At 41.3% G+C, this 26001-nt stretch overlaps 2 protein-coding genes across 7 annotated transcripts in view; one reads left to right on the top strand and one right to left on the bottom strand.

The window, feature by feature from the left end:
* Window positions 1-20381, top strand: part of arhgap44a (Rho GTPase activating protein 44a) — a 29642-nt gene extending 9261 nt beyond the window's left edge. The window contains exons 2-22 of one of the 6 annotated variants that reach the window (XM_078270077.1): window positions 1358-1397; window positions 2274-2393; window positions 2511-2587; window positions 2810-2921; window positions 3096-3172; window positions 3290-3404; window positions 3600-3668; window positions 3854-3935; window positions 4435-4562; window positions 6184-6295; window positions 6799-6880; window positions 7016-7096; window positions 7707-7820; window positions 7904-7995; window positions 8947-9130; window positions 11511-11699; window positions 12825-13331; window positions 16741-16886; window positions 16992-17393; window positions 18022-18073; window positions 19131-19220. In XM_078270077.1, the coding sequence (XP_078126203.1) occupies window positions 1358-1397; window positions 2274-2393; window positions 2511-2587; window positions 2810-2921; window positions 3096-3172; window positions 3290-3404; window positions 3600-3668; window positions 3854-3935; window positions 4435-4562; window positions 6184-6295; window positions 6799-6880; window positions 7016-7096; window positions 7707-7820; window positions 7904-7995; window positions 8947-9130; window positions 11511-11699; window positions 12825-13331; window positions 16741-16886; window positions 16992-17393; window positions 18022-18029 (2737 nt within the window). In that variant the 3' untranslated portion in view covers window positions 18030-18073; window positions 19131-19220. Of the gene's footprint in view, window positions 1-1357; window positions 1398-2273; window positions 2394-2510; window positions 2588-2809; window positions 2922-3095; window positions 3173-3289; window positions 3405-3599; window positions 3669-3853; window positions 3936-4434; window positions 4563-6183; window positions 6296-6798; window positions 6881-7015; window positions 7097-7706; window positions 7821-7903; window positions 7996-8946; window positions 9131-11510; window positions 11700-12824; window positions 13332-16740; window positions 16887-16991 lie in introns of all 6 variants that reach the window. The other 5 variants (XR_013503115.1, XM_078270075.1, XM_078270076.1 and 2 more) reach the window with 5 other exon arrangements.
* A 1537-nt stretch (window positions 20382-21918) lies between these two features.
* On the bottom strand, window positions 21919-25017 carry LOC144530518 (RING finger protein 222). The gene has a single exon (XM_078270117.1). It carries the CDS (start codon window positions 24809-24811, stop codon window positions 24191-24193), a length of 621 nt encoding a protein of 206 aa, XP_078126243.1. The 5' UTR covers window positions 24812-25017; the 3' UTR covers window positions 21919-24190.
* Window positions 25018-26001: the final 984 nt, after the last annotated feature.

The raw sequence follows: 26001 nt of genomic DNA, 5'->3' as shown, positions 1-26001 counted from the left end.
AAGGTTGTGCAGACAGGAAGGGGACGCGCTGAAAGAAAGTGTGCACCATTGGGTGGCTGCTGGGGGTCTGCAGGTCTGGCTTTGACTCATTTTAGGAGGTCGGCTCCTTTGTCAGCCTACCGATCTTTTGAGCAGGAAGTACATGTTATCCTCCCCTCTGATAAGTTAGTCCTGATAGGTCCTGGATTGTTGCTTTAGATGTGTGCATTGTTGTGAGGGTCCAAGTGTGTTTAAAGGAATTCTGGAAAACAACCCAAATTGGGGTAATGCATGCTCCTATGAGACAATTAGCCTATTTTATCTTTGTTTATTATAAAGTGAGTTTTGAGCTATTTTGGGAAATATCCTTGCAGAAAAATTACTAAAGTCTTACTGTATAATATAAACTGTGTGAACTGAACTGAACTGACACCATATATTTATGATATCTAGTGGTTTGCTCTTGAGCTTGTGGCTCATTCAGTACTCCGGATGAGTAGTTTTATCTGCTTCAGCAGCAGTGCAGCTCTGCCCTTTCCTACAGTATTTGGCTAAGCCCCCAGTCTGCTGGATTCACAGTGGGATGTGATGCTCCTCAGTGGGAACTGGCATATTTGAATCAGTGGCCTTTGCTCAGGCTGGTGTTGCACTCCAGCGAGTTTACAGCATTATTTTGCCTGATAATGAATGTGATCTTCTTATGGATTGTCTAAAATCATAACTGAGAGAGACAGCCACACAAACACATGCACGCCCACACATTCTCCAAAGGGACAGGTGCATCGATGTGGCCCACTCATTTTGGAGCACTGCCACATTGATGCTGTGCAAAGAAATCAGTGAATGAGTCTACATCCAATGCAATACAGCTGGGACTTTATTTCACAACTGTGAAACATTCATCATTCATCACATCCATATTTGGATACATGTGAGACTTGAGTGCCTCAAATCATTACTTACTACTTATAAAAAGAGTTTTATTATGTGAGTTGTCACATCTTCACAATATTTCCATTTTCTCCCGTGTGTGTCATAAGACAACAAATGGTGCCTGACGATAAAAGGATATTCAGATTCGTGATTTTTTTTTTGTTTATAGGGAAGAATGTGTTTTCTGCTCTCACACTAGAGTAAGAAACAAATCTGTTATCGTCACCGTCACAGACTGTGTAGCTTGTTGAGTGACCTGAAAGAGCATATATGAACAAGTTCGATCACTGTGACACTGTAAAAGAAATATTTAGTTTTTTCTGACTTTACAGTGCACGAAGCTGCATTCATTGACAGAGCTGATACATCCAGCCGAAACAGACATTGTTTAAAAATGCTAGCATCAGCTAATCCCCCTAACTGTTTTATACTTTTATCTTTACAGGGCAGAAAAAACAGAGGTGTTAAGTGAGGACCTTCTACAGGTGAGCTGGTGTGTGTTGTGTGTGTGTGTGTGTGTGTGTGTGTGTGTGTGTGTGTGTGTGTGTGTGTGGTGTGTGTGTGTGTGTGTGTGTGTGTGTGTGTGTGTGTGTGTGTGTGTGTAGGTGGAGAAGCATCTGGATCTGGTCAAGCAGGTAACACGCTGCACTCACAAAAAGCTGACTGCCTGCCTGCAGGGTCAGCAAGGGACCGATGTGGAGAAGAGATGTAAATTACTGTATGTGATTATGATTGCTGTGTTTGACCATGATGGAGATAGTGGCTCCAATGTTTTTGTCTCGTGACCCTTAAAGTGAAGAAGGTCTTATCACTGTTTACATATGTCTGTATGCAGTTCAATTAAAGAGAGATTCTCAGGTTATTTAATCTTAACATTTTATAGAGGCAGGAAGAGTAACTCTCCAGTACTGATCATCTCACAACCTCTCATGGGCGAACTTAGGTTAGGCTTTCGACTGATTATTTTCATTATCCAATATTGTTTGATGAATCAATTAAATTTGTGACAATTGCCCATCACAACTTGGCACAACCCAAAATGAAGCCTATAAATATCTTATTTCTATTGACCAGTCAAAAAAGTTTATGAACTATACATTTAAATGAAATATTAAAAGCATTTTTAAATTTGTTAATTGTTATTGAATACAAGGAATCAAAGCAGTAAGATATGTGTGCATATACATAACTTGTGCACTGCTAATCTGTATCATGAAGACAGTAGCAGGTGCTGATTTATGATGCTGAATCAGAGATTACAGATGTGTTGTTAGAGTACAGTGCTGTGTCGGTGGTAATTTGTGTGTGTGTGTGTGTGTGTGTGTGTGTGTGTGTGTGTGTGTGTGTGTGTGTGTTTGTAGGTGGAGAAGCGTCTGGATCTGGTCAAGCAAGTGACACACAGCACTCACAAAAAGCTGACTGCCTGCCTGCAGGGTCAGCAAGGGACTGATGTGGAGAAGAGATCTGTCAAGTCACCTTCTGTGAGTACCTGCATCTATCGTTCTCTCAAGACACTGTGAGGCAGACTTATAGGATTTTTGATAATGCAACATAACATTATTTATTATTATTATTGTAATTTTTCTCTCTACTATCAGAAAAAACTACCGCTCACCATCCTGGCACAATGTATGATAGAGGGGGCTGCAGTGTTGGGGGATGACTCTCTCCTGGGGTAAGTCACCGTAGTTACAGCAATATGCCTTTGCTCACACTTCCCTAGCACACACACACACACACACACACACACACACACACACACTCACACTCACACACACACAGAGTCATCTTTAATTATTGATTTGGCTATTGAATTCTTCTCTGTCCTCATTACCCTTGTCTGCATTTTAAGTGTATTTGATTGCCTGCGACTTTGTGTTTGGCTGTCACCAAACAGGAAGATGCTGAAGCTGTGTGGGGACACAGAAGAGAAGTTGGCCCAGGAGCTCATCCAGTTTGAGTTTGAGATAGAGAAAGATGTGGTAGAGCCTCTCTATGTGCTTGCTGAGGTGAGCACCAATTACTGTAAGACATTACACCTTCCTGATATGACTGAATTACAGAGCCACACTCACTTTTATTTTCGATGTTTAGAAAATTACAAGCAGAATATGGTCCTCATTTACAACAAAAGTGCTGCATTTTTATTCCCTGAGCACATAGCACTTCATTTTCTTTTGTAGGTGGACATTCCCAACATCCAGAAACAGAGGAAGCACTTAGCTAAACTTGTTTTGGACATGGACTCTTCTCGAACAAGGTGACGTCCACATTTAAATGCCAGGCTGCAACCTTCTCTTGTTCATTTATTTAAATGTCTGTGTGAGAATCAGACATATCCATTGCAGTGGCCATTTCTTTTTCATCACGTCCATAGATTTCAGCAGTCGTCCAAGTCATCCAGTCACCCGAGCACACTGCAGCCAGGCGCCAAGTCAGAGTCCCTCAGAGAGGAGATGGAGGAAGCAGCCAATCGGATGGAGATTTGTAGGGTGAGTCACCAATCAGAGCTACTCAGATATTCTTCCCTCCTCCAGCTCCTTTGCTCTCCATTTGATTTATAGCCCTCATGCATGTATCAGACACAAATGGACCACAATACCAGGATGATATTACAGTTATACAGTATGTAGGATTTTAGTGAGATAACTTCTTATGGGATGGTTGCTCTCTACTTTCAATTTCAGGATCAATTGTCAGCAGATATGTACAGTTTTGTGGCCAAAGAAATAGACTATGCAAATTACTTCCAGACAGTAAGTATATTTTATCATCAAAATGGTAATCCTTGTGGAAAAAAAAAAAATCTTTCTTTTCTGCAAATCAAATATTTTTTCTCATATTAGCACAGGTTACAATAAACATAGTAGATTATCTAATGACATGACTTGCATTATATGATACACACTTTTGTTTGTTATAATCTCTTCTCCTTCTATAGCTGATAGAAACACAAGCAGAATATCACAGGAAGTCATTAGAGATTCTTCACAGTATCCTGCCCCAGATTAAAGCTCACCAAGGTGAGACTTGTACTGTGTGTGTGTGTGTGTGTGTGTGTGTGTGTGTGTGTGTGTGTGTGTGTGTGTGTGTGTGTGTGTGTGTGTGTGTGTGTGTGTGTGTGCGTGTGTGCGTGCGCGTGCGTGCGTGTGTGTGCGTGCGTGTGTTTAGAGATCTGCGCCAATTCTGCACCTGAAGCAATATCAAGACGAGAAGGAATTAATAGGAGTTAATAGCCCTGACATGTCACATAACAATCTCATTATAAGCTATAATTATCTACCTTCATATGTATGCTATCGGCTAGTTTACAAGTTTTAAACTAAACAGAGTGCTTGAACATCACATCTTTCTATGAAATACTAGAAATAGAGATGCAGTAAAGATTTAATTAATTAATTAATGTTGCCTCTGAACGTTATAGGCAGTCATTGGTCTGAAGTCGTTTAGGAGGAGATGCAGCTAAGGTGCGTAGGTTTGTTTGTGTCTGTGTGCGATTCAAGTTGCTGTTTTGTGTTGCAGAGGCGTGGGTGGAGAAGCCGTCGTTTGGCAAGTCTCTGGAGGAACACCTGAATATAAGTGGGAGAGAGATTGCCTTCCCCATCGAAGCTTGTGTCACAATGCTGTTAGAGTGTGGCATGCAAGAAGAGGTACAGGGCATACACACACACACACACACACACACACACACACACACACACACACACACACACACACACACACACACACACACACACACACACACACACACACACACACACACACAGAGATAGACACATCACTTTTAGACATTTTTGGGTGTAAACTAATATGCATACCATGAAAGACACACCTGGTGCTTAAATTCAATCCTTATCAATCCTTCTATTTAAAAGAACACAGCAACTTATTGGGACTTTAGCTTATTCACCGTATCCCCCAGAGTTAGATAAGTCCATACATACCCTTCTCATCTCCGTGCATGTCGTAACTCTGTCTGACGCACCCACCGCTAGCCAAGTTTAGCACAGATCCTGGAGGTAACCGGCTCCATCTAGCCTACTGCTCCCAATAAGTGACAAAATAACGCCAACATTTTCCTATTTACATGTTGTGATTTGTATAGTCACCACGTGTACAAATAACAAGGTCACATGAGACACAGCCATCTTCTAACCGTATACATACTGGGAACTATATTCTCAGAAGGCGAAGCACTGCTACTTGGGCGGAGTGATTAGCGCAACACCTGAAAAACACCGTTGCTTCTCTCTGCTCCTCACCACAGGGCTTCTCAGGTGCTGCGCACAAATCACTGCGCCCAAGTAGCAGAAGTTGCAGTGCTTCGCCTTCTGAGAATATAGTTCCAAGTTTGTATACAATTAGAAGATGACTGTGTCTCATGTTTCCTTGTTATTTGTACACGCGGTGACTATACAAATCACAACATGTAAATAGGAAAATGTTGGCGTTATTTTGTCACTTATTGGGAGCAGTAGGCTAGATGGAGCCGGTTACCTCCAGGATCTGTGCTAAACTTGGCTAGCGGTGGGTGCATCAGACAGAGTTACAACATGCACAGAGATGAGAAGGGTATGTATGGACTTATCTAACTCTGGGGGATACGGTGAATAAGCTAAAGTCCCAATAAGTCGGCGTGATTCTTGAAAAGATTACATTACAACAATTAACATGCGTGCACATCCACACGCAAATTATGATCTATGACATAAATAAGCCAATATAAATTTAATAGATATCACATTCATCTTATTTCCCTAGTATAATTGACAGGTTAAGACCATCAGAGCTGCTGTTACTTTAAAAATTCAGAAAATAGTTTAAATCTGACTTTATCTTACCTTGTCAGACTGGAATGACTGGAACAAGTTTTTATTGGCTCTTATCTTCTTGACCTCTGAATTAAAATGAAATGAAACTGAGGACGGAGAGAGGACAAGTAGAAACATTATTTGCACCAGGAAACATGGCTGTGGGGTTACTAACCGTCTTTACGTTGGTTTTATTTGTTTGTGGTAATAAGACCAATTAAAATATCATGGTATGCTTTAGAAAATGGTTGACAGTGATATATTCATATATTATTGGACCAAAACATGTAAAGCCACCAGTTTGTTCCTGTGTTATTTATTATTAACCAATGTCAAGTGCACAGCAATAGAGACAATTACTTACAATTACTTATTACTTACTTACTACAGCATGTATGCACAGGTCATGTTAGATGTGATAATGACAAATGATTATGTGTTCCCTGTGTGTGGGCTGCAGGGTCTCTTCAGAGTGGCTCCGTCAGCCTCCAAGCTAAAGAAGCTGAAAGCGTCCCTGGACTGTGGAGTTCTGGATGTGCAGGAGTACTCCGCCGACCCACACGCCATTGCAGGTGAACTACACCTACACAAATGCCTTGTTCAAAGCCCATTTCCATAACAACAACCCCTACACTGTCATTGTAAGTCAGGAAAAAATATATCTATGTTAAAGGCTATGATTTTTACAACATCTGCCAGTTTTTTTATGTGGAAAGGTCATTTGAACTCTACAAAGGTTTTCGGATTAATTTTGGACCTAGTTGGCAGAAAATGTTGTTCTTCAGACGAACATAGTGTAGTCTTCATCAGCTCTGCAGTCTTCATCAGCTCTGTCCTCAGTGCTCTTTTCCTGAAGGCTTTCTGTTCCGGTATTGCTGTGCATTTCACACATTAACATAAAATCTGTGTTGAGCAATCTGAATCTGGCAGCTGCACTATAGCTGCAAGGGCCTGCTGGAGGGGAGTGGAGATATGGGGCATGGCCTCACCAGTACTCTGAAGAGAGACAACAACCCTCCCTTCCTCTACAAAAACAAACCAGTTTTTACTCTGTCCCTGTGTTTGTCACCCGAAGGGGCTCTGAAATCATACCTCCGTGAGCTCCCCGAGCCACTGATGACCACTGAACTTTATGATGAATGGATTCAGGCCTCCAAGTGAGTTGCTGCTTTCTTATTTAATGCATTTTTGTGTGCAATTATGCTATTGGCAGGGGTTCTTAACTGACAAAATGGTGACATTAATTAAGAAAATAAGCAACAGTAATCCATAATGATTTGTTATTTCCCCAGCATTCAAGATATGGACAAGAGACTACAAGCATTACTGGCAGCGTGTGAAAAACTCCCAACAGACAATGCAAACAATTTCAGGTCAATTGCTTTCCTTCATTTTCTGTCCTATCATTTGTGCATGTTCCCATGTGTCCAAGAAAAAAAAGCATTATAAGATACCATTGCAGGAAAGTCAGATTTTCATAAAAATGTATCTCTGATGCAAATTAGCCAAAAACCAGGCCAAGACAATATAATCCAATTGCAAAACGATCTGTTTCAGCCACGCAGTTTCAGTCCAATTAATCCACCTACAGGCAAGAAAAGTAATGGCAGCAGCAGATTTGAAATGCAGACATTCAGATTTCACCACCTGCAGTCAACTAAATGAATTGCTTTTGCAATATTGATACTTGTGCAACCTGCAGGAATAACTTTTACAGCTGTAGTAATCATTGTCTGCAAGTGGCAAATATCAAAATTGCAGCAACTGTTATTGTTTGTAGAATATCAACATGTCACATGTTACAGTAGGTGGCACAGGTCGAGATGTGTACAGCTATAATGACGATGTGGGAAAATAGCAATTAATCATGGCAATCATTACCTAGAGTTAGTAGATGTGTGTAGCTTAACAAGATGTCTGACAAAAATGAATGAGTGAAGTATACATTTTTTTAAGATGCACTCCTTTATTTAAATCCCACAGATATCTAATCAAATTCTTAGCCAAGCTAAGTGACTACCAAGATGAAAACAAGATGACTCCTGGTAATATGGCGATTGTTCTTGGCCCTAACTTGCTTTGGACAAACACTGAACCGTATGTATTTTAACAGAACTATTTTACATGTATGAAATTAGTTTAGGATTATACTGTAGTTCAATTCTTTCTCTTCTTTCCAGAAACATGACAGAGATGATGACCACCCTGTCCCTACAGATTGTTGGCATCATTGAGCCCATTATCCAGCATGCTGACTGGTTCTTCCCTGGAGGTGGGGATCACATACTATGTATGTAATATTGTAGTCAGGCTAGGCACCATAGCTATTTCTATTGATCCTGAATCATTGTATTGTATAATGGGATTTAAAAAACATATATGACCCACCATTTTAATGACCCAGTTTTATTCAAATTAACATATCAAAGTAAGTCTGAACAATTAGTGAAACCCTAATTTATTATGTATACTTATATTAAGTACTTGATACAATATGAATGCACTTTTTCTTTGCTTATTATATATTGTGATATATATCAACATACTAAGAACTATTTTTTTGCTCAGCCCTGTATGAATATGATGATACCTGTCATTGTCCTTAACAATTCAGAAAAACAACACATGAACAACCTACACCAAAATATACCATACAGCCATACAACAGACCAGCTGCGACACAACTTTAACATACATAAAGCATGATAACTGTTCATTTGTGCTGTACACATGACGATATCTGAGCATGATGTGTTTGAAGCTGCATCATGTAACATTTAATCACACTTAAGGCAGCAGTTTGTGCTGTGTTTGCTCTTTGCACGCTACAATGGATCCCTTCCTGTTTGCACAAGTCTCATATACAGTATGGATTTACAATAAGATGTACAATAGCATTTTTTTTAGGTATTTTATATTTCAGATTTTAGTGTCCGTATTAGTAAATATTGTGTTACTAGGTAGAGTAAAATCATGCAATGAAGCACAAGGTTACTCTCTCTGAAATAAGCATTACATTATGGACCATTATACAGTAATACTGTATTTGGTACACAGATAAAATCAGGATTGTATGTGTTTTAGGTAGATACTGTAATGCCCACTCTTAAAAGTGGTAGACTCCACACAGACCAACACATACACACACAAACAGCACTGTACATGAACTACTACTTTAACATCATTATACTGTATGCTCATGGTTTGTCTGCTCCTCCCTCAGAGATTGAATTCAACTTGACAGGCAGCTACGGCAGCCCAATCCACACCAACCACAACTCCAACTACAGCTCCATGCCCTCACCAGACATGGACCAATCTGATCGCAAGCAGCAGCACGACCAGAGCCGACGCCCACTGAGCGTCGCCACTGACAACATGATGCTGGAGTTTTACAAGAAGGATGGGTATGATGCCAAGTGCATCCTTTTGCTGCCCACATCTCACTCTCTCACTCTCTTTCCTCTCGTTCCACCCACGCCTCCTCTCAGGCATCTGATAGTTAATTCTTACATTTGAGGCAGGCAGTACATGCACATTAAAAATCTGTTTACAAATCTTTTACCTAAAGTTTTCACTCTAGACCCCCCTATAGACCACAGAGAGGTGAAGGTTGTACCGTATATCTCACCTGTCAATAAGTCCAGCACATACAACCCCTATTATCAGGATTCATTAGAAGAAGTGAAGCCTGAAAACTAGTCTCATTTGAATACATGGGGCTGAATTGCCTTGAGTGGCATTTTCACTATGGCAACGAGTCTCTGATGAAGGGCTGCTGGTTACCTCTTTTTTTCTCAGGAAATATTTCTCCAGTGCCATCTTCCCATCCTCCCACACCCTGCTCTTCCTTCACAGTCTGGCTAGCATGTCACCTGCCATGAGTCACTCATCCAGCTGGTGGAAAATCACTGGCAGAATTAGAACCAATGCCTTCCCAAAAATACCCCTGTCAAATTAAGGAAAAAGGCTGTAATATTATAGGAAACAATCTAAATATAGGGATAGAAAATGGTTTCCATTTTTTAGAGTAATTAGCAGTTTAGGGTAGAACATCTACTCTGTCTGTGTGTTTGTTTTGATTAGAAAATAAAGCCTTAAATCAGCACTCGGTAGATAATGCAGGTTCGTAATGTGGCCTGACATCCTCTCACTTCTGGAATGTAACTTCTGCTCACCCTGCCACTGTGGATTTCATCTCCCCATCAGTGGTTTAAAGGTCCTATGACATGCTGCGTTTTGGATGCTTTTATATAGACCTTAGTGGTCCCCTAATACTGTATCTGAAGTCTCTTTCCAGAAATGCAGCCTTGGTGTAGAATTACAGCCACTAGAGCCAGTCCTACAATGAGCTTTCCTTAGGATGTGCCATTTCTGTGTCTGTAACTTTAAATGCTATTGAGGAGGAGAGAGGCGGGGCAAGGTGGAGGGTGGGGGTGTGGCCTTGACCAACTGCCATGCTTTGCTCGTTTGCAAGCCATGATGTTACTTTCTTTCTCATGGGCGGGCCAAATCAAAGCCGGTCTACGGAAAGCTGTTCCACTCCCTATTCAGCCCCATTGTAACGAATTTGGTTGCAGTTCCACCAGAGTTCCACTGGGGGTGATCGCAGTCCAGTGCTAAATGAATGGGACTCTATGGAGCTAGACGGCTAAATTTGTCTCTTTTGCCTGATTGTCGTTAAGAAATCTCATATTTGATTGTAGTTTCTGCAAGTTCAGCATGGATTATAGGTCAAAAGTTGAATGAATGAGTACTTACGTCATTTTGATTTCTTACAGGTTGAGTCGTTGTTGACCATGACACGCTAGCATTCTGCTAATGAATGCTGATTGGTCAGTGAAGGACTGATTATCGGAGATCCCACTTGACGGCATCCGAAGCAAAACCAGAATGTCAGAGTGAATATTTCGCCGTGGTCTTTAAAACATTAGCAAACCTCTTTCTAGCACGTGTATTAACAGGGAGAGCCTAACCTGTCAGCTGTGTTGTCGATGATGCTTCGAGAGAACAAAGGAAGCGACTCAGAGCTTGCCGTAAAGCAATATCTCTGGCCGTATATGTGTATGATGTCATTGACATTTTAAAAGGCTTTTTAGAACAAAAAAGCCACAAAAAATCTAACACCCAGCAGTGTGTATTTTCTTAGCCTCCCCTTTTGAATGCAACATTCAAATTACCAGACAAAAAATTATATCCTGACAAAAGTGGATTTTGAGGGGTATAGCTCCATAGAGTCCCATTCATTCTGCACTGGCCTATGAGCGCCCCCTATATGGAACTCTGGTGGAACTGCAACCAATTCAGAAGCCGGAAGTAACAAGAGAGTGGAACTTCTTCCCTTATTAGAAATTCTTTGGCCAAATTCTCTGGGTGGGCAAAGAAAAGAAAGGGGAGGCAACCTTTCCCCTTATGACGTCATAAAGGGAAGATTCTGAGCTTTCATTTTCTCAAAGGCAGAGCAGGATACCCAGGGCTCGGTTTACACCTATCGCCATTTCTAGCCACTGGGGGACCATAAGCAGGCTAGGGGAACTCATAGTAATGTTAAAAAACCTCATAAAGTGAAATTTTCATACCATGGGACCTTTAAGTCTGGTGTTGTGAACCATGTCTCCATTACTTCTGACCTCATATCCCTTTTGCCTCTCTTCCCCCTACTAACGCAGCATTAGGAAGATACAAAGGTACCGTATCATGCCTTTTTCCCCACTTCTTTCCTTACCACCCCCCACTCACCTCTTTCTTCATCATCATAAATGACTCTGGATATGTGTTTGTCTCCAGTATGGGCGTCCGGGTTATGGATACCTCCTGGGTGTCTCGTAAGGGTTCAACTACGCTGGCTCGCAAGACCTCCTCTACCCCTCCAGGCATGCAAGGCCCCGGCTCCCCGGCAGACACTCTCATCCCCGAGCAGCCCGGAGAGCTCGCCATCTCCCCAGCCGCGACACCGCCACCTGGAGAAAGGGTTTGGTAAGTCACAGTGGAGATGCTGTTCCCCTCTTCCTCACGCATATACTCCAGCTCATTTTTATTGTCATCACCATCATCATCATCATCACCATCATCATCATCATCATCAACTTTCTCAGCTATGTGTGATCCAGATTGTTGGCTGTTTTAAACATATTGTCATTAATTTGCAACTCCTCCATGTTCTTTTTAGTGCATCTCTGTCAACACTTTCATGTCTGATTCTGTTGTTATTTTTATGATTTCTCACTCTCCACATTTCTTCAGTTCTCCCTGTGGTTTGTCAGGTTAATGTCATTGTAGGTAAAATTTTCAAAAGGATAATGACATTTTTTAACTCTAACTCTGAAGGGTTTTCGTCCAAATTCTGTATGGAAGTTTTGTTTCTGTACATGGCACTAAGTTTAAATCTGCAAGTCCTTTGCGAGCATGCTAATATTTCCAATATCCCATTGTTGTGGCTTGGCTTTCTCAGCTTTGGTCGTGAATTATTTCCTTTTCTGTTGACTTTTCCTCACCCTGCCTGTGTGGCAGACAAGAGATAATATGGTCCCGCTTTGGCTGGCTTTCCCCTCCTCTCCTGTGGCTCTTTCAGCTGATGAAAGGGTTTTGTGTCTGTTTCACACTGCCCTGGGCTGACTGCAGGACCTGCAATGCAAACAAGTCATATACTGTAGGATAAGGGCAGATAGGGTTTCCATATGCAGTAGAGAGGAGATATTCAGTCATCAGATCAGCTTGATAAAATTATAAGCTGCAGACCAGCACTTTGGCTCCAGAGACAGATCCTCACAGCTCCATGCAGTGAGCAGACACAAGGTGATCACAGAGGGAGTCCTACACTGTATTATTTTCCTTTGGCAATACAACTTTCTTTTCCTTTGCTGTTTCGTTGTGCTTGTCTTTGTATTTGCACTAAGCTGACTGTGTGCTAAGCTTGGTGCCCACCACCCACCCTAAAATGCAACTTTTTTAAATTTTTTTCTTCTGTTTTTGGCTACGGATCAACTAACACACTAACACCGTAATCATCAAAACAGCTTATCCTCTATCGCTCCAATACGTCTCCTTGTTCAATCACTAGAGCTGTTTCTTTTGTGCTGTCTATTCTCTTAATATCTACAGCTCAGACAACGTGTCGCCCAATCGGCCGGACACCTCTCATGCCCATCCACCCCCAGGGGAGGACCGGCCACCCCCCCCTTACCCCATCTCCTCGTGCTACACTGCCCCCCACATCTTCTATCCCAAACCCCCACCCTGCGCTCGCCCCGTGGCACCGGGTCCAGAGTCCCAACCTCCCGCCTCCCCCCCGCCCCCACTGCGCTGGTCTGGCTTCACTCCCCCTGCCCCGCCCCCTTCCTCCTCTTCTTCTTCCTCCTCCTCGTCACTTGACATCAATTCGAACCCCAAACCCAGCTGTCTGCATTTCCCCAAGCACAGCCCGCCTGGTGACATGGTGAATGTTCCCCCACCAGACACTAATGCTTCACCACTGTACATCAAAACCCCCTTGGTACTAACCCGCCATGACCAGTCCATTGGCAACCCCCCTAGCCTCCCTTCGTCCGCGCCCCCGCCGTGGGCTGCCTGTCCATGTACCCGAGAGAGAGGACCCCCCAGACTGACTAGGTAAATACAACACACCCACGGCCACGATGGATGCATCACAGAGTAGCATATGTATCTCTCCTCTCCTCTAGCTTGCTGGCTTATATTTTCTTTTTTCTTTTTTTTACATACCTCCGATTTTGTAACATTCACGTTGTCCAGGGGTGCCTCTAATGGGGTTGCCTAGCAACAAAGGATGTTACTGGTTTATACAGCGTTCGGTTTCATGCTAGTATTGAGTAGACAATAAATACATGGACAATGCTGCATATGGCTATTCAAAAGCATATGAATGTATTTATTCTACAGTTTGCAGCATTTTCTTTACTAACCAGCACAGAAGGAAAGATCTGTTTTTTTAAGAAAGTAAAGATGTAAGTAAAGGTGTCCTTTTAAGCTACAGTATAGCATATCTTCATACAGTATAAACATCTTTTCGGCTTGACCCAAAGTCCTGAGTTTGTATAGAGTGACTGTGGCAGTTTCCTGACTCATATGTCTGTGGTGTTACAACCACACAGGACAGCGTGAATCACTACAGCAAATCTTTTTCAGCGATAAGAAGCTCGCTGGATAACTCTCATTCTTGTGATTTGGTAGCTCCATGACTTCCCATTGAGATGGATTATTTTTGGGGAAAGACGGCTCAGAGTTATTGCAGGAGATTGCAGTTAATAAAATGTCATATAATCCAAAATGAGACCATACCATACTGCAGTATTGATGCTCTCTGTGGGTGTGTGTTTAATTGGATTTCTTACATTAATAACATATGCTTACAGTAAGAAGAGAACACATTACGTCTATGATTATTGTTTTTTTTAATTAAAAAGCAGTGAGAGAAACATATACAGTATATCAAATGTTATTCCCATTACTGATGTCTAACCTGGATCAACAGAAGTACATTTTCAGGAAAATTGCCTGACATTCAGCACGTGGCTCACGTGCCGGAGGTCCCTCACCTTCCACTCTCTGTGTGTTGTCGTTCTCAAACTCCCTTTACATCGGGAAATGTAAGGTTTTGAAGTAAATTTGGAAAAAAAAAAGGCAGGCCTGCTTGGCTCTTTCGGTGAATGATTGTGAAGATTTACAAAGAACATGTTTACAGCATTTACTATCAAACTGCATTTTTGGACCGATTGGTGGGGATTGGAACCCACGACCCAGGGCATTTTTTTTCTCCTATCCCAGAATGTATGTGTGGTGTAGCCAGACCTTACTCCGCAGTGCTGTGGAGATAGGTCTGGCAATGTGAGACTACTGATGTCTTTTAAAACAATTTCCACTAGTCTAGTAAGATAATAAAGGTGGGTCCTTGATTAAGTGCATTGGTTGGTCTAGGCTTACAGTAGGTTTAGATTTAGTTGCTCACATCTTGTTACATGCTGCATCTTTACTCTATTTTCTGTGCATTTAATTTGTTTGTCGCTGGATACAAATATGTACACCTTTTGTTCAGCTCAGTGGTATTTGGGCTGTGTGAAATCTTGTGAGTCCAGTTAAGATCCCAGCTGGGCTGTAGAGTCAATCAATATCAATATAATTTTTTTTATATAATTATAAGCTCCTGTATCTATAGAGAGGAAAGTAATATAAATTTCAGATTTTATATATAGAATACAGAATACAACACTACAACAAATTGATCCAATTAACTGTTCTGAAAAGCATGCATGGATGCTTTATTTACCTCTGTTTTTTGTTCTATTAAAAACTGAAATGTGTTCCATCTGGATAGTGGTGAAATACTGATTGAGTTTGTCAGGGCAGGACTTGCACAATGCCATCTAACTTCATTATTTGAGTAAAAATAAATTACATTCAGAACCCCTGATTGGTCAATTATTATCAACGAAAAAGACAACAACTTCACAAATGCAAAACAAGATGCTCCGTCATCTTTGTTATAGTTTTATGGACTTGTGTGCACCATTTGTGTGTTGAATAAGGGGTTTTAGAAAAATATGTGACACAGTTTGCCTTGCTTAGTAATATTGTTAACACTGTAAACATAGTGAAACACTCATAAGTGATGATGATGATGATGATGATGATGATGATGATGATGATGATGATGATGATGATGATGATGATGATGATGGTGGTGGTGGTAGTGGTAGTGGCACTGAGGTAATGTACATGAGGTATACTGACAGGTCAAACATACTGGCCCTCATTTATCAACCTAACGTAGAAACCAGCGCAGATATGAGCGCAGAAATCATCTTACGACAGGCTTCACATGTGATTCATGAAACGTTCATATCACACCAATCAGAGTGTAAGAATGGCCATACATTGATAAATGCAGCGGCTGGAAACAATCGTAATTTAAATATCACGCCCCAATATATTCTCGGTTTTGAGGCCTCGCCCCTACAATTTACGACATGGCGAGACGTAATCCGGCTAAGAAGCGGAACTTTTCAGAGGTGGAGCTTGAAACCCTGACATCTCAGGTTCACTTACACTAACGTGTACTATTTGGCAGTCTGACAACTGGTATTAAAGGCTGTAGAAAGAATGTGGAATGGAAAGAGATCACTGATGCAGTCAACAGTGTTGCCGTGGTAAATCGGACTCCAGCTGAAGTTTATTTAATTTATTATACTCTTTGACATATGTATGCTATAGTCCTAATAGTAATATACAGGTTTATATTGCAATCTCTTTGGCCTATATGTAGGTGTACCTATATTTAAACAAACACACAGTAGCAGAGTTTATGCAGTGTCTTTTATTTTACTTATGTTTTTTTCATGAGTCAGAGCCAGGCAACCGTGAGCATCGTCATGTTTCGTGTATTGAATATCATTGCAAAACATAACACTATACCTTTTAAAAGCGAGGAATAATATCCTGTCTCCTTTGTATAGCACCCAGTTGGGGCTGTGCTGGACACTGCTCTCTGGGCATCGGGTCATCTGGCTCCATCGCTACATTTATGGCACCCTGTTTTCCTGCACAATGTTATGCAGAACCCCACAGGCTAAAACAATGTTGCAGACTTTTTCTGGCGTGTATAGTAGGGTCCCCCCCGCTAAAGCAAGTAGAGCCATCTGCCCTTAATCAATCCGATGGAGCGCTCTACCGTGCCCCATGTGCGTGCGTGTGCACTGTTGTGCACAGAGGTCTTCTACTGTAAAAGAGCCAGATATGCCATTGCCGATAAGTGATCAACTGATGACTTCTCCTATATGCTGCACCGCAAGTCCACACTGACTCAAAAACTTGCGTACACGAGTTTAAACTTGACGTGAGATTTGATCGTAGCCTCCACTCACGTCCATATTGATAAATGCCGAGCTTTGCGTGGAGATGACCGTACGCCGGTTTTGCGCTTGCTTTCTGTTGTACATTCGTTTCGTAAATGAGGGCCACTGTGTCTGATACTATTCACATACTAATGTCTTCCTGTCTTTTTCAGTTCATTGAAGAGTAAAGAACTCTCACCTGTAACCGGACACAAAGCCATCCAGGTGGCAGGTCCAACAGTCCCTCCCAGCTGTAGTCCACAGAGCAGTAGCCAGTCCCCCCACTCCACAGAGCACAGTCCACACACCCTCCGCCAAGGTCAGCACCTCTCTCAATCTGAGCTTACATTGGCTTTCTTCAGTTTAAGAGGATGTATTTTCATTCTTAACAGGAGACTAATGTGACTGTGTGTTGTGTTTCAAGGTTCCAAGAAGTTGGCCCCTGTGCCTCCCAAGGTCCCTTACAGCCAGTCTTGCGGGATGTCCGACCAGTCCACAGGTCAGCCGTCACCAGTCAGCCTGTCCCCCACACCTCCTAGCACCCCATCCCCTTATGGACTGGCCTGCCCTCCAGGGCAAGTGCCCCCATCATCCCCTGGGCAGACCCCATTGGGAGCACCTCACTCTCTTTCGTCTCCACCCTCCCTGACTGGAACGCTCACCAAGTTGCGGCCCGCCCCTAAGCCCAGGCAGAGACCCAGTCTGCCCCCTCCTCAGCCGCCCACAGCCCCTCCGGGGTTTACTGGCATGGCCATGGCCCCAATTCCCCAGCCCCTGGAGCAGGGCCTCCTGGATGGACTGTCTCCCGGGGAGAGCATGTCTACAGGTAAACATCAGCCCTTAGCAACATCCCCTCCGCCACCACAGGTGGGGCTACAGAGGCCCTCTCTCAGACTTGCTGTGGCTCTGTCCAATGGAGACGGTGGACGAGTGTAGGACTCTGTAGGACCTGTCACTGTAGCTATAAAAGATACCTTTCCCCTTTATTGACTGTTCCCAAATGAATGTCTGAATGAATAAAAGTTGCCTTTTAGACACAGATGCCTGAGAATGATGTAAATATTAACATTCTGTGCTACTGTAGTGAGCCAATCTCCTTGACCTATGTATTCATTGCTTGTGTTATGTGATGATGTTTCTGGGTAATGTGTGGAAACATCAGAGAAGCATAGCTCGTCCTGCTTGTATGGAAGTTGCCATTAGATTCATCATGTGCTCTCTGTTTATCTGTGTTACCCAGACCCTCACTTGGCAGAGGTAGGTCAGAGGCTTACACACCAGTCCAGTCTCTTTTACTGCGTAGCAGGTGTGGAAACCTAGCCAGACAAACCCCACAGTATATCTACAGTATGATGTTCTGATAATGAGGTGTTCTGTCATTATATACCAATCATTCTGTCACTTTGCTATATTTATCATTCTCTCTCCCCCTGCTACTATTGTGTACCTTGCAGCTGTGTGAGGCCAGGGATTCAGTGGGGGCTAAGTGTGAGGGGGACTTTTAGGGTAAGCCAGACCGTCCCCGCTCCATGCGCTCCATCTCACTGCCTGGCCTCGTGCTGTGGCTGCCTCTGGGGTCTCCTGCAGCCTGCATCAAACATACCTTCCTGTTAGCTATCAATCAGAAAATGTTGCCTATTTCCTCTTAGCAGGTTGACATTATTGACTCTTTGCATGGTGCTGTAGTTCAACCGATAATGCATGGCTTAAGGACTTCCCAGAGTGCACCACACTGCGCTCATATTGCAGACGCCGTCGCTTACAAAGGTCCATCTTAAAGCCCCCCTCCTTTCGTTCCCCATTCCCAGCCCTATGCCAGCAGACATCCCTCTCTAACGCGCCTGCCACCGGTATTGGGGGGCCACAGGTAACCCCCACTCCTCCTTTGGCAGGTTCACCGCTTTTTATAACCTCTGCTCTCTCTTACTACACTGCCACGCTCCATCTCATTCCTACACAGGAGTAGCTATCAGTCTCTGCTTGGACGTGCTGCTTTTTAGTAAATGCAGCAGCACATTAGAATATATTTAGAGTAAATACTGCATCTGGTCCTCATGGGATTTCCATCGTTACTTTAAACCCACTTGGTGTCTTGGTGCCATTTTTTTCCACAGAGTTCCACACACATCTTGTTGCCTCTGTGTTGGTTTACCTGGCCATTGTTGTAAACATGTACAGTAATGTGTCATTGTGCAGTCATTTTGACCTGTTATTTTATTTTATCTGACAAAATATCTGTTGTTGTCTCAAAAGACACAAAAAGCTGTGACATACCGCACTTGTCGCTTGTTCAAGTGTGACTAGCAACACAATGAAAACATCCCTGTGTAGAATGTGAAGCACATGTAATCTACTGATTACTTCAGCCAGGACAGACATCATATGCCACTTACAATGAGTTCAGACTCAAAAAGATTAATATTATTTCTGCTCTCTTCCGTTTTTTACACCTCATAATCATCACCATCATCATATGCCCTCTTCTCCTCCTCCTCTTGTTCATCATCACCATTTCCACCATTCTGCTCATCATACTCACCTCTCCCATCATGCTCACCATTAGATATCTTCAATTATGAAATCCCCTCCATCAATGTCAATCTGGACTGCCTCATCGATGAGTTCAGCGGTGCCCCTTGCAGGAGGTCCGTGGCACTGACAGACTATCCAGAGGGGGACGCTGTGCCTGAGGAGGAGCCACAGAGCACCACTCTATGACCTATGACCCTAAGGCATCACAGCTTACAAGCACCCCTGTGGCCGTATATACTCTTTAACTGTCGCCACCATGGCCTGATGGAAAAACCATTTGGCCTCACCAATGCCCACCTGAAATCAGAACTTGAACACATCTGCTAAAGGCTGCAAAGAAATTCATCTCTTACAATTGCTCGCTAGTACATAAATGTGACTACTACACAAAAAAAGACACCAAAATGCCATAGGAGGACAGTTGCCTTTAGGAGGAAAGACTGGAATATAGTTGAGTATTACATTCAAAGTTTTGTTTTTTAATGCTTTGCTTTGTTCATCTTTGTTTGATGCAGTGGTCTGTATTTCTGTGAGTTTTTCAATTTTTATGTTTGCCTTATTAGGACATGCAATCAAATTGCAATATGATATTCACAAGTTGTACAACTTTTGGTAGGGGAAACTCAGAGCCTGACATGGTTAGGAGCAAAGCCCGTCCTCAGGGTGAAACAGAGAAACAGAGAGTAGTCTTGTTATTTTGCTCACAGGGTATTCAAGCTTTGTGCATTAGGAAAATGCTGAGCCGTAGAGACAGGTTTTGCATGCAGGATGAAACGTTTAATGCAGTTTACTTCTTATTGTCACACACAGTCTTTACTTCCTCTCTTCTATCACATATTACAACTGTAGTTCTTTATCTGACATTAACCTTTATACAGGTAAGCTCACTTTAACTCACTTTATACCAGCACAGAATGAGAAGAATGTTACTGTAAATTCATTTTTTTTTTATTTTTTTTTTTGCAAATACACCACGATGTGTTTGCATGACATGCCAATATGAACAAACTGCTTTGGATCAAGGGCCTCAGAAAGGCAGTGTTTTATTTTGTGTGAGTGTCTGTTGTTGTTGTTGTTGTCAGTGAAGAGTAAATTTAGACCACCCACGTGCTGTTACAGTTTGATGATAATGGATGAATGACTACACTGCCTTTAGGTTCGTATGATTCTCTCTCTTAATCTTGTTTCAAGTGCTTCAGGTTCAGTAACCTTTGACCCCCTAGTGTAAATACAAAGACTGTACATAAATCTATGTATATAAATCTGAGAGGAAAAGTATATGTAAAATGCATATCTTGAATATATATATATATATATATATATATATATATATATATATATATAATAATAATAATATATGTGCTGATATTTATCATGTGTAGAAAATGTAATGATTAAAAGATTGCTGTTATTTTTGTCCCTGCACACAATGAACAGGTTTACTATAGATTCATAATGTTTCACCAGATAACAATGATGCTGCAGCAGAAATGCAGAATGTTATTTCTGCTAAAAATCAATTGTGGGTTTTCTAATTCTGGGTCCTGAGCTTTGACTTCTAACATGCTCAAGCGCTAATGAGTTGCACACCAATACCCTATGTTTTCTTCTTTTTTTCTTTTAATCAGTTATTTAATAGATTCCTGTGTAAATAATTAGATTACTTTTAGCACACTCTGACCATTTAATTAATTCATAATAAGGATAAATTTAGTCGTAAGCCTATATTGTTGGACTGACTACAAATATATGTACTCGTTCAGTTAGAAAAGCAGATGTCAAATTTGGCACAAAGTTAACAATGAGTACTGTGAGTGTACTGTGTTGTTATTGTCACCACAGACAATTAATCAGAGGTTTCTCAAGTTCACCAGAGAACAGATGCTGCAGTGTCACTTTTTTAATTCCATATAAAAATGTCTTAGGACTATAATTTTGTCAATAAAAGTGCAATTACAGTGTTTACTGATCCACCTCAGTCCAAAAAATGGTCAAAGTCACCCTTAGCAAACCTACAGAAAAAAGCCATTAATTTTATTGCGAAGCAATTCATTTCTTTTCCAGTTTGTTTTATGTGTGAGTTTATGTTTGACTAAATTAATTCTGGATCAACCTTTCTACAAAAGGGATCTATGGTATGCCTCAGTGTGTGTTCTCAATTGACTATGTTTATGAAGATTTTGGTGATGTTGATAATTATATTGATAGTTGTGGTGATTATATGACAGCAATTGCAAGTGCCCTCACTCTGGTTGTTATTTTGGAACTATAGGCATAATTAATGTGTAATAGAGGTTTTATTTTCTGTGCTGGATCCATACATTTATACGAGGAGGCAGGGGTATATCTCTCTGTGTGCAGACTGAATGTGACTCAGATTTCGGTAGGCTACCTGATTTTGTAATAACTAACAGGCAAATGAAAGCTTGTATTTGGATGAAGGTTAGTTAGGGCCTGTTAGCATGTATTATTATCATTGCAGGGCAGTATTACTGTAATGCTTTTGTGCATCATAACTGGAACTTACAGCCACTTAAAAGCATGCATTCATGTTCATTCTAGGTGTGATTATTATGCTGCTTAAAAGAAGTAAAAAAACAACAACAACTCTGTACCCTCCCCCAAATCATAATTTCATCACATATCATTTATTCCAGTAAATTAACTTTACAGCATTTTTTATTAGCATATTCATTTACCAAATGTTACACTGTTACATAGTTTTATCAATCATTTTAACTGTAGACCTACATTTCCTAACTCACCTCACCATCAAGTATGTTGGTCTAAAGTAAAGCTCAATCTGTTTACATTTTGTGGGGGGGGATTTTAAATGAAATAAGGAAAATCTGAAAAAGTGTGATGCATGCGCTTAGATAGTCTTTTGATAATCCACGTTTTGTGTCATTCACTGTCTTTTTAGGGATTCTAAGAGGGGTAAGATGTGGACTCAGAATGAGAATGTGGATCACAATAAATAGTCCTTTGTTGGGTATTGAGCAATACGTTAGAGGAGTGGATGTTGCCTGTGGATGTACTGCCTCCTTCTGCTTTCACTAGTGTACAAATAAAATCTGCCGCTTGTCAAGCCCACCATGCCCAGCCCTTCCTCCTCTGCTTAGCATATCAAGTGGAACACAGTGTGTACTGTGAAGCCTACCCGCAATCCTTATCAGAATGTCAGAAATAAATATATATTAAACTCTACATTTTTAATAATCTCACCTGGTTCATGTGGGTTTTATTTCAGTGTTTTTTCTGGAAAAAATATCTGTTTTAAATTGTACAGTTGTCCATTTGACTTCTGATGACTGAACTATTACTCAAGACTTACAGTACATTTCTGAGGTGCTTACAAGAGTAATTCTGTTTTCTGTTTCTGTACTTTTAGGATTTTTAATCCTGTCATAGGAATGTGTTCAACAGTGTTGAGCATACTGCTGGAGAAAGCAGTTGGTTATTTGAGCAATTTTCTCCCCGTCATAATAAAGACCTGAATAAATTGCTTATTATAATTTTTCGCATATTATCTCTTTGCATTGGAATGTGTGTCCTTTCCGCATTTACAACTTTTTGGTTATCAGTGGATTTGGGTCCATCCACTGACATGCGAGCCAACAACAGGAATAAAAAGTCTAAATCATTGAATGAAACTTATCATTATTATCGTCCTCCCACTCTCTGAGAAACTGGGCTTAGCTGAAAAACAGAGGCCTCTTCGGGTGTGTAACCTGTAGGACTGGCCTAGCAGGATGCTTGAGAGATTGTTCTGAGGAAACTAGGAGTGGACGATACTGACACAGCTCATTCGTCTTTCATTTGTTGCAAACTCTTTGTTTAAGAGAAATTAACAAGAATCTTCTTTCTAAGAAATCAGTTGCCATATTATCTTGTTTTTAGTTTTTACTTAACTTCTGTATTGCTTTCTTATTTTTGCCTAAATGAACCCGTGTCTATGTGCTCCATTTCAATCTGGATTCTTAAGAGTGGTAATCTAATGCCAAAGTCCAGCAGTATATCTCCTTACAGCAACCAGCCAAGCACAGCTCATCTCTACCTGCTCTCCTTCAGAATGCCATGGGTGCATCAATTATTTCTTACTAAAAGTTTTAAAGGTAGCTCTGTTTACACCGTCTTTATGCACACTACGAGGGGAGCCAGTCACAGGATGTTACTGAGGGGTCCAATAAAACCACTAACTCCCTCCATTTCCTACTTGATCAGCATGAATGTTTAAAATGGAAATTGTGTGTTTTTTTTTTTTAAATGTCTGACATCTTTCCTTGTGATGTAAGGATGAGAGAAAGTCAGTCAACATGATATCCTGACTGTTTTAACAGGGTGTTTATTATCACACTTTCCTCAATGAGCCAAGCTCTTGCTGTTGAAATGTAACCCCTTATTTTTCTTTTGAGCACATAATGCAGACACAGAAAATAATCCTTAAAGTGGGATAGATGTTGTAGCTTTTTTTCCCCACTGTTTGGAAACAGTGTTTCCAACAACAGAGTAACACAACAATGGACTTGAGCTGCTTTAACAACCATGAGATTAAGTAGGCCTATGGTTAATTGGTTTTTATTGCATTTTTTTTCTGCCAAACTCTTGTTTTATTGTTAAAATTATAATTTCAATTGTCCACTCTTGTTGGATTTACAAGCTTTTGGGTGTGCTTTGAAATTGTCACGTTTGATTTTCATAAAACACGTAGAACATGCCACAGACAGGGATGCAAAACAAAAGACTAAACTGCCAAGGCTTTAACCTTTACTTTACTTAAGACTGTTGCTTGGTAATACACATAAAGGATATGCACATGCCTAGGAAGGAAATTACAATACCTAATCACATCTTAAAACCATGTTTCAAACTGCCTTGTTTAACATATTGACTAAATTGTACATTTTCAGTTTATCGATTATTTACTAAAATGCATTAGATTATTTTTTATCAATGAGACAAATAAATTAATTCACAAATTGCATAGGCTAACTGGTATAAACTTCATTCCATGGATGGGACGATGTTTTCTATAAATGTCAGTTTATCATTTCCTATTGGCACTTCATAATCCACATCCACATCACTGGGCTATGCCAATAAAACCCAGGGTAAAGTTGCAGCCACCAGTGCCAGTATAGTAAATGCTGACAGCAAAACGAGCAGGCATCGTGCAGTTGTGCAAATCCTGCGCCTTCGCCTGCGCTGGGGTTGAACCACAGTCATCACAACACTGAGCGCATCGTCTTCAGCCATGGGTCGCCCCTGAGTGCTTATGATAAAGATCTGAGATGCATTGTGGCTGGGGCTAATCAACCTATGTCGACGAATTCCTTCAGACATTCCCCTAAAGCAGCGAACAATCCAATTAACTTCCCTCGGTAAACGGTCCGTGAAGTCGCGCCGTGCGCTCTGGAGCTGTCTCGGTGGCGAGAGAGGCACCTCCAAGGTCTGCATTTCATTTGGATCCTTGTCCGCCACGAGGGACACGAGCGCTTCCTTTTGTTTCTTGATGAATGTAATATGTCGGCAGATAGGGCAAACAATATTGTCTCTGAGAGTGCTGATGTTGATGCTGACCAGCGTTTTGACCAGACAGTCGTGGCAGAATACATGTCCGCAGCTCAGAGTCCTCTCTGTGCCCGACAGACACTCGTAGCACACTGGACACTCTCGCGCGTCCTCCTGGCTATCTTCCTTATGAAATGCCATTGAAGGAAAACCGGCCACTGTAGCAAGAGAGTTGGAAAATTAATACTAAAAGTCTATTGCTTTGTAAATGTAGTGCGCATGACTTTTCTTCTTTCTTCTTTATCTTTGGCTGAGGGTGGAGGCGAGAGCTGCGCCTTGTAGAACAGGGCCTGCCACCTGTGACTGACTGCAGTGACTTCACTGACTGGGTCCTCTGAAGGCATTATTGGCAGTTCAAGTGGCCAAGCTGGTTCATGTTTCAAGGTGCACTAGGCCTATATGCTTAGCCTGACATTCCTCAAATATTCATAAACCAGCACGTCTGACCTGTGGAGATATTCTTCAAAGCCGCAGCTTCACAGGACTGCAAAACGCCATTCATTGGTTCTACTTATAGATTTGCTCAAATAAATTAATGACTCTTTTATTTGTGTCTATTTAAGTCACTCCTAATTATCTTAAAGTTGACTCAATTTAATCAAGTCTGATAAAAGTTGGTTGAACTCATTTCTTTGCTTTTTCACACAGGCCGTATGCAATATTTAAAGTTTCAGATATACTATAGTCTATTATTGTCAGAGTTTGCTCAACTCAAAATATGAAGAAGTTCACTAAACTTACAAAAATGTAACACAAACACATACAAAAAATTGCCTCCATTTTTTTAGGCCTGAGTAGGCCTAAGAGATTTTAATATAACTTTAAATTTATCAGATGAATAATGTATGCCTACTATAATTTGACATGGCGGCTCATCCCTGTCTAATCCTGCATGTCAAAGAATCCTTGGGCAATACACTGAACCATAACTTGCTCCCAATGGCCAGCACACCATCAGTGAATTGTGTCTGTGAATGGGTGAATGAGAGGGAAATTGTAAAGCACTCTGGCCAGTAAGGTCGAAAGGCGCCATATAAATGCAGTCCATTTACCACAATAATGATTAAGTGGGTTTTGGAACAGTGTTTTCTGTGAGACAAAGATCTTAAATGGGAGCTATATCTGCCTTTATTTATTACTAAATTCACAATGATATTATATTATATTTAGGGCTGTCAGCATTAACGCGTTAATCGCGATGCAATTAAGGGCCGAGCATAATGTGTTATTTTTTTTAAATCGTATTAATCGCATGCCGCCATTTATTAATTTATTTCACTTCACTCGGCTTTGCGTCGTGTCTAACAGGCTACTATTTTGCCGTACTTCTT

The sequence above is a fragment of the Sander vitreus genome, chromosome 15, assembly GCF_031162955.1.
Source record: "Sander vitreus isolate 19-12246 chromosome 15, sanVit1, whole genome shotgun sequence".
Lineage (NCBI taxonomy): Eukaryota > Metazoa > Chordata > Actinopteri > Perciformes > Percidae > Sander > Sander vitreus.
The sequence above is the reverse complement of the archived record's forward strand: the minus strand, read 5'-3'. Positions and strand labels throughout refer to the sequence as shown.

Coding starts and splice junctions, on each gene's coding strand:
- LOC144530518 (XM_078270117.1), bottom strand. CDS start 24,811: ATGGCATTTCATAAGGAAGATAGCCAGGAGGACGCGCGAGAGTGTCCA.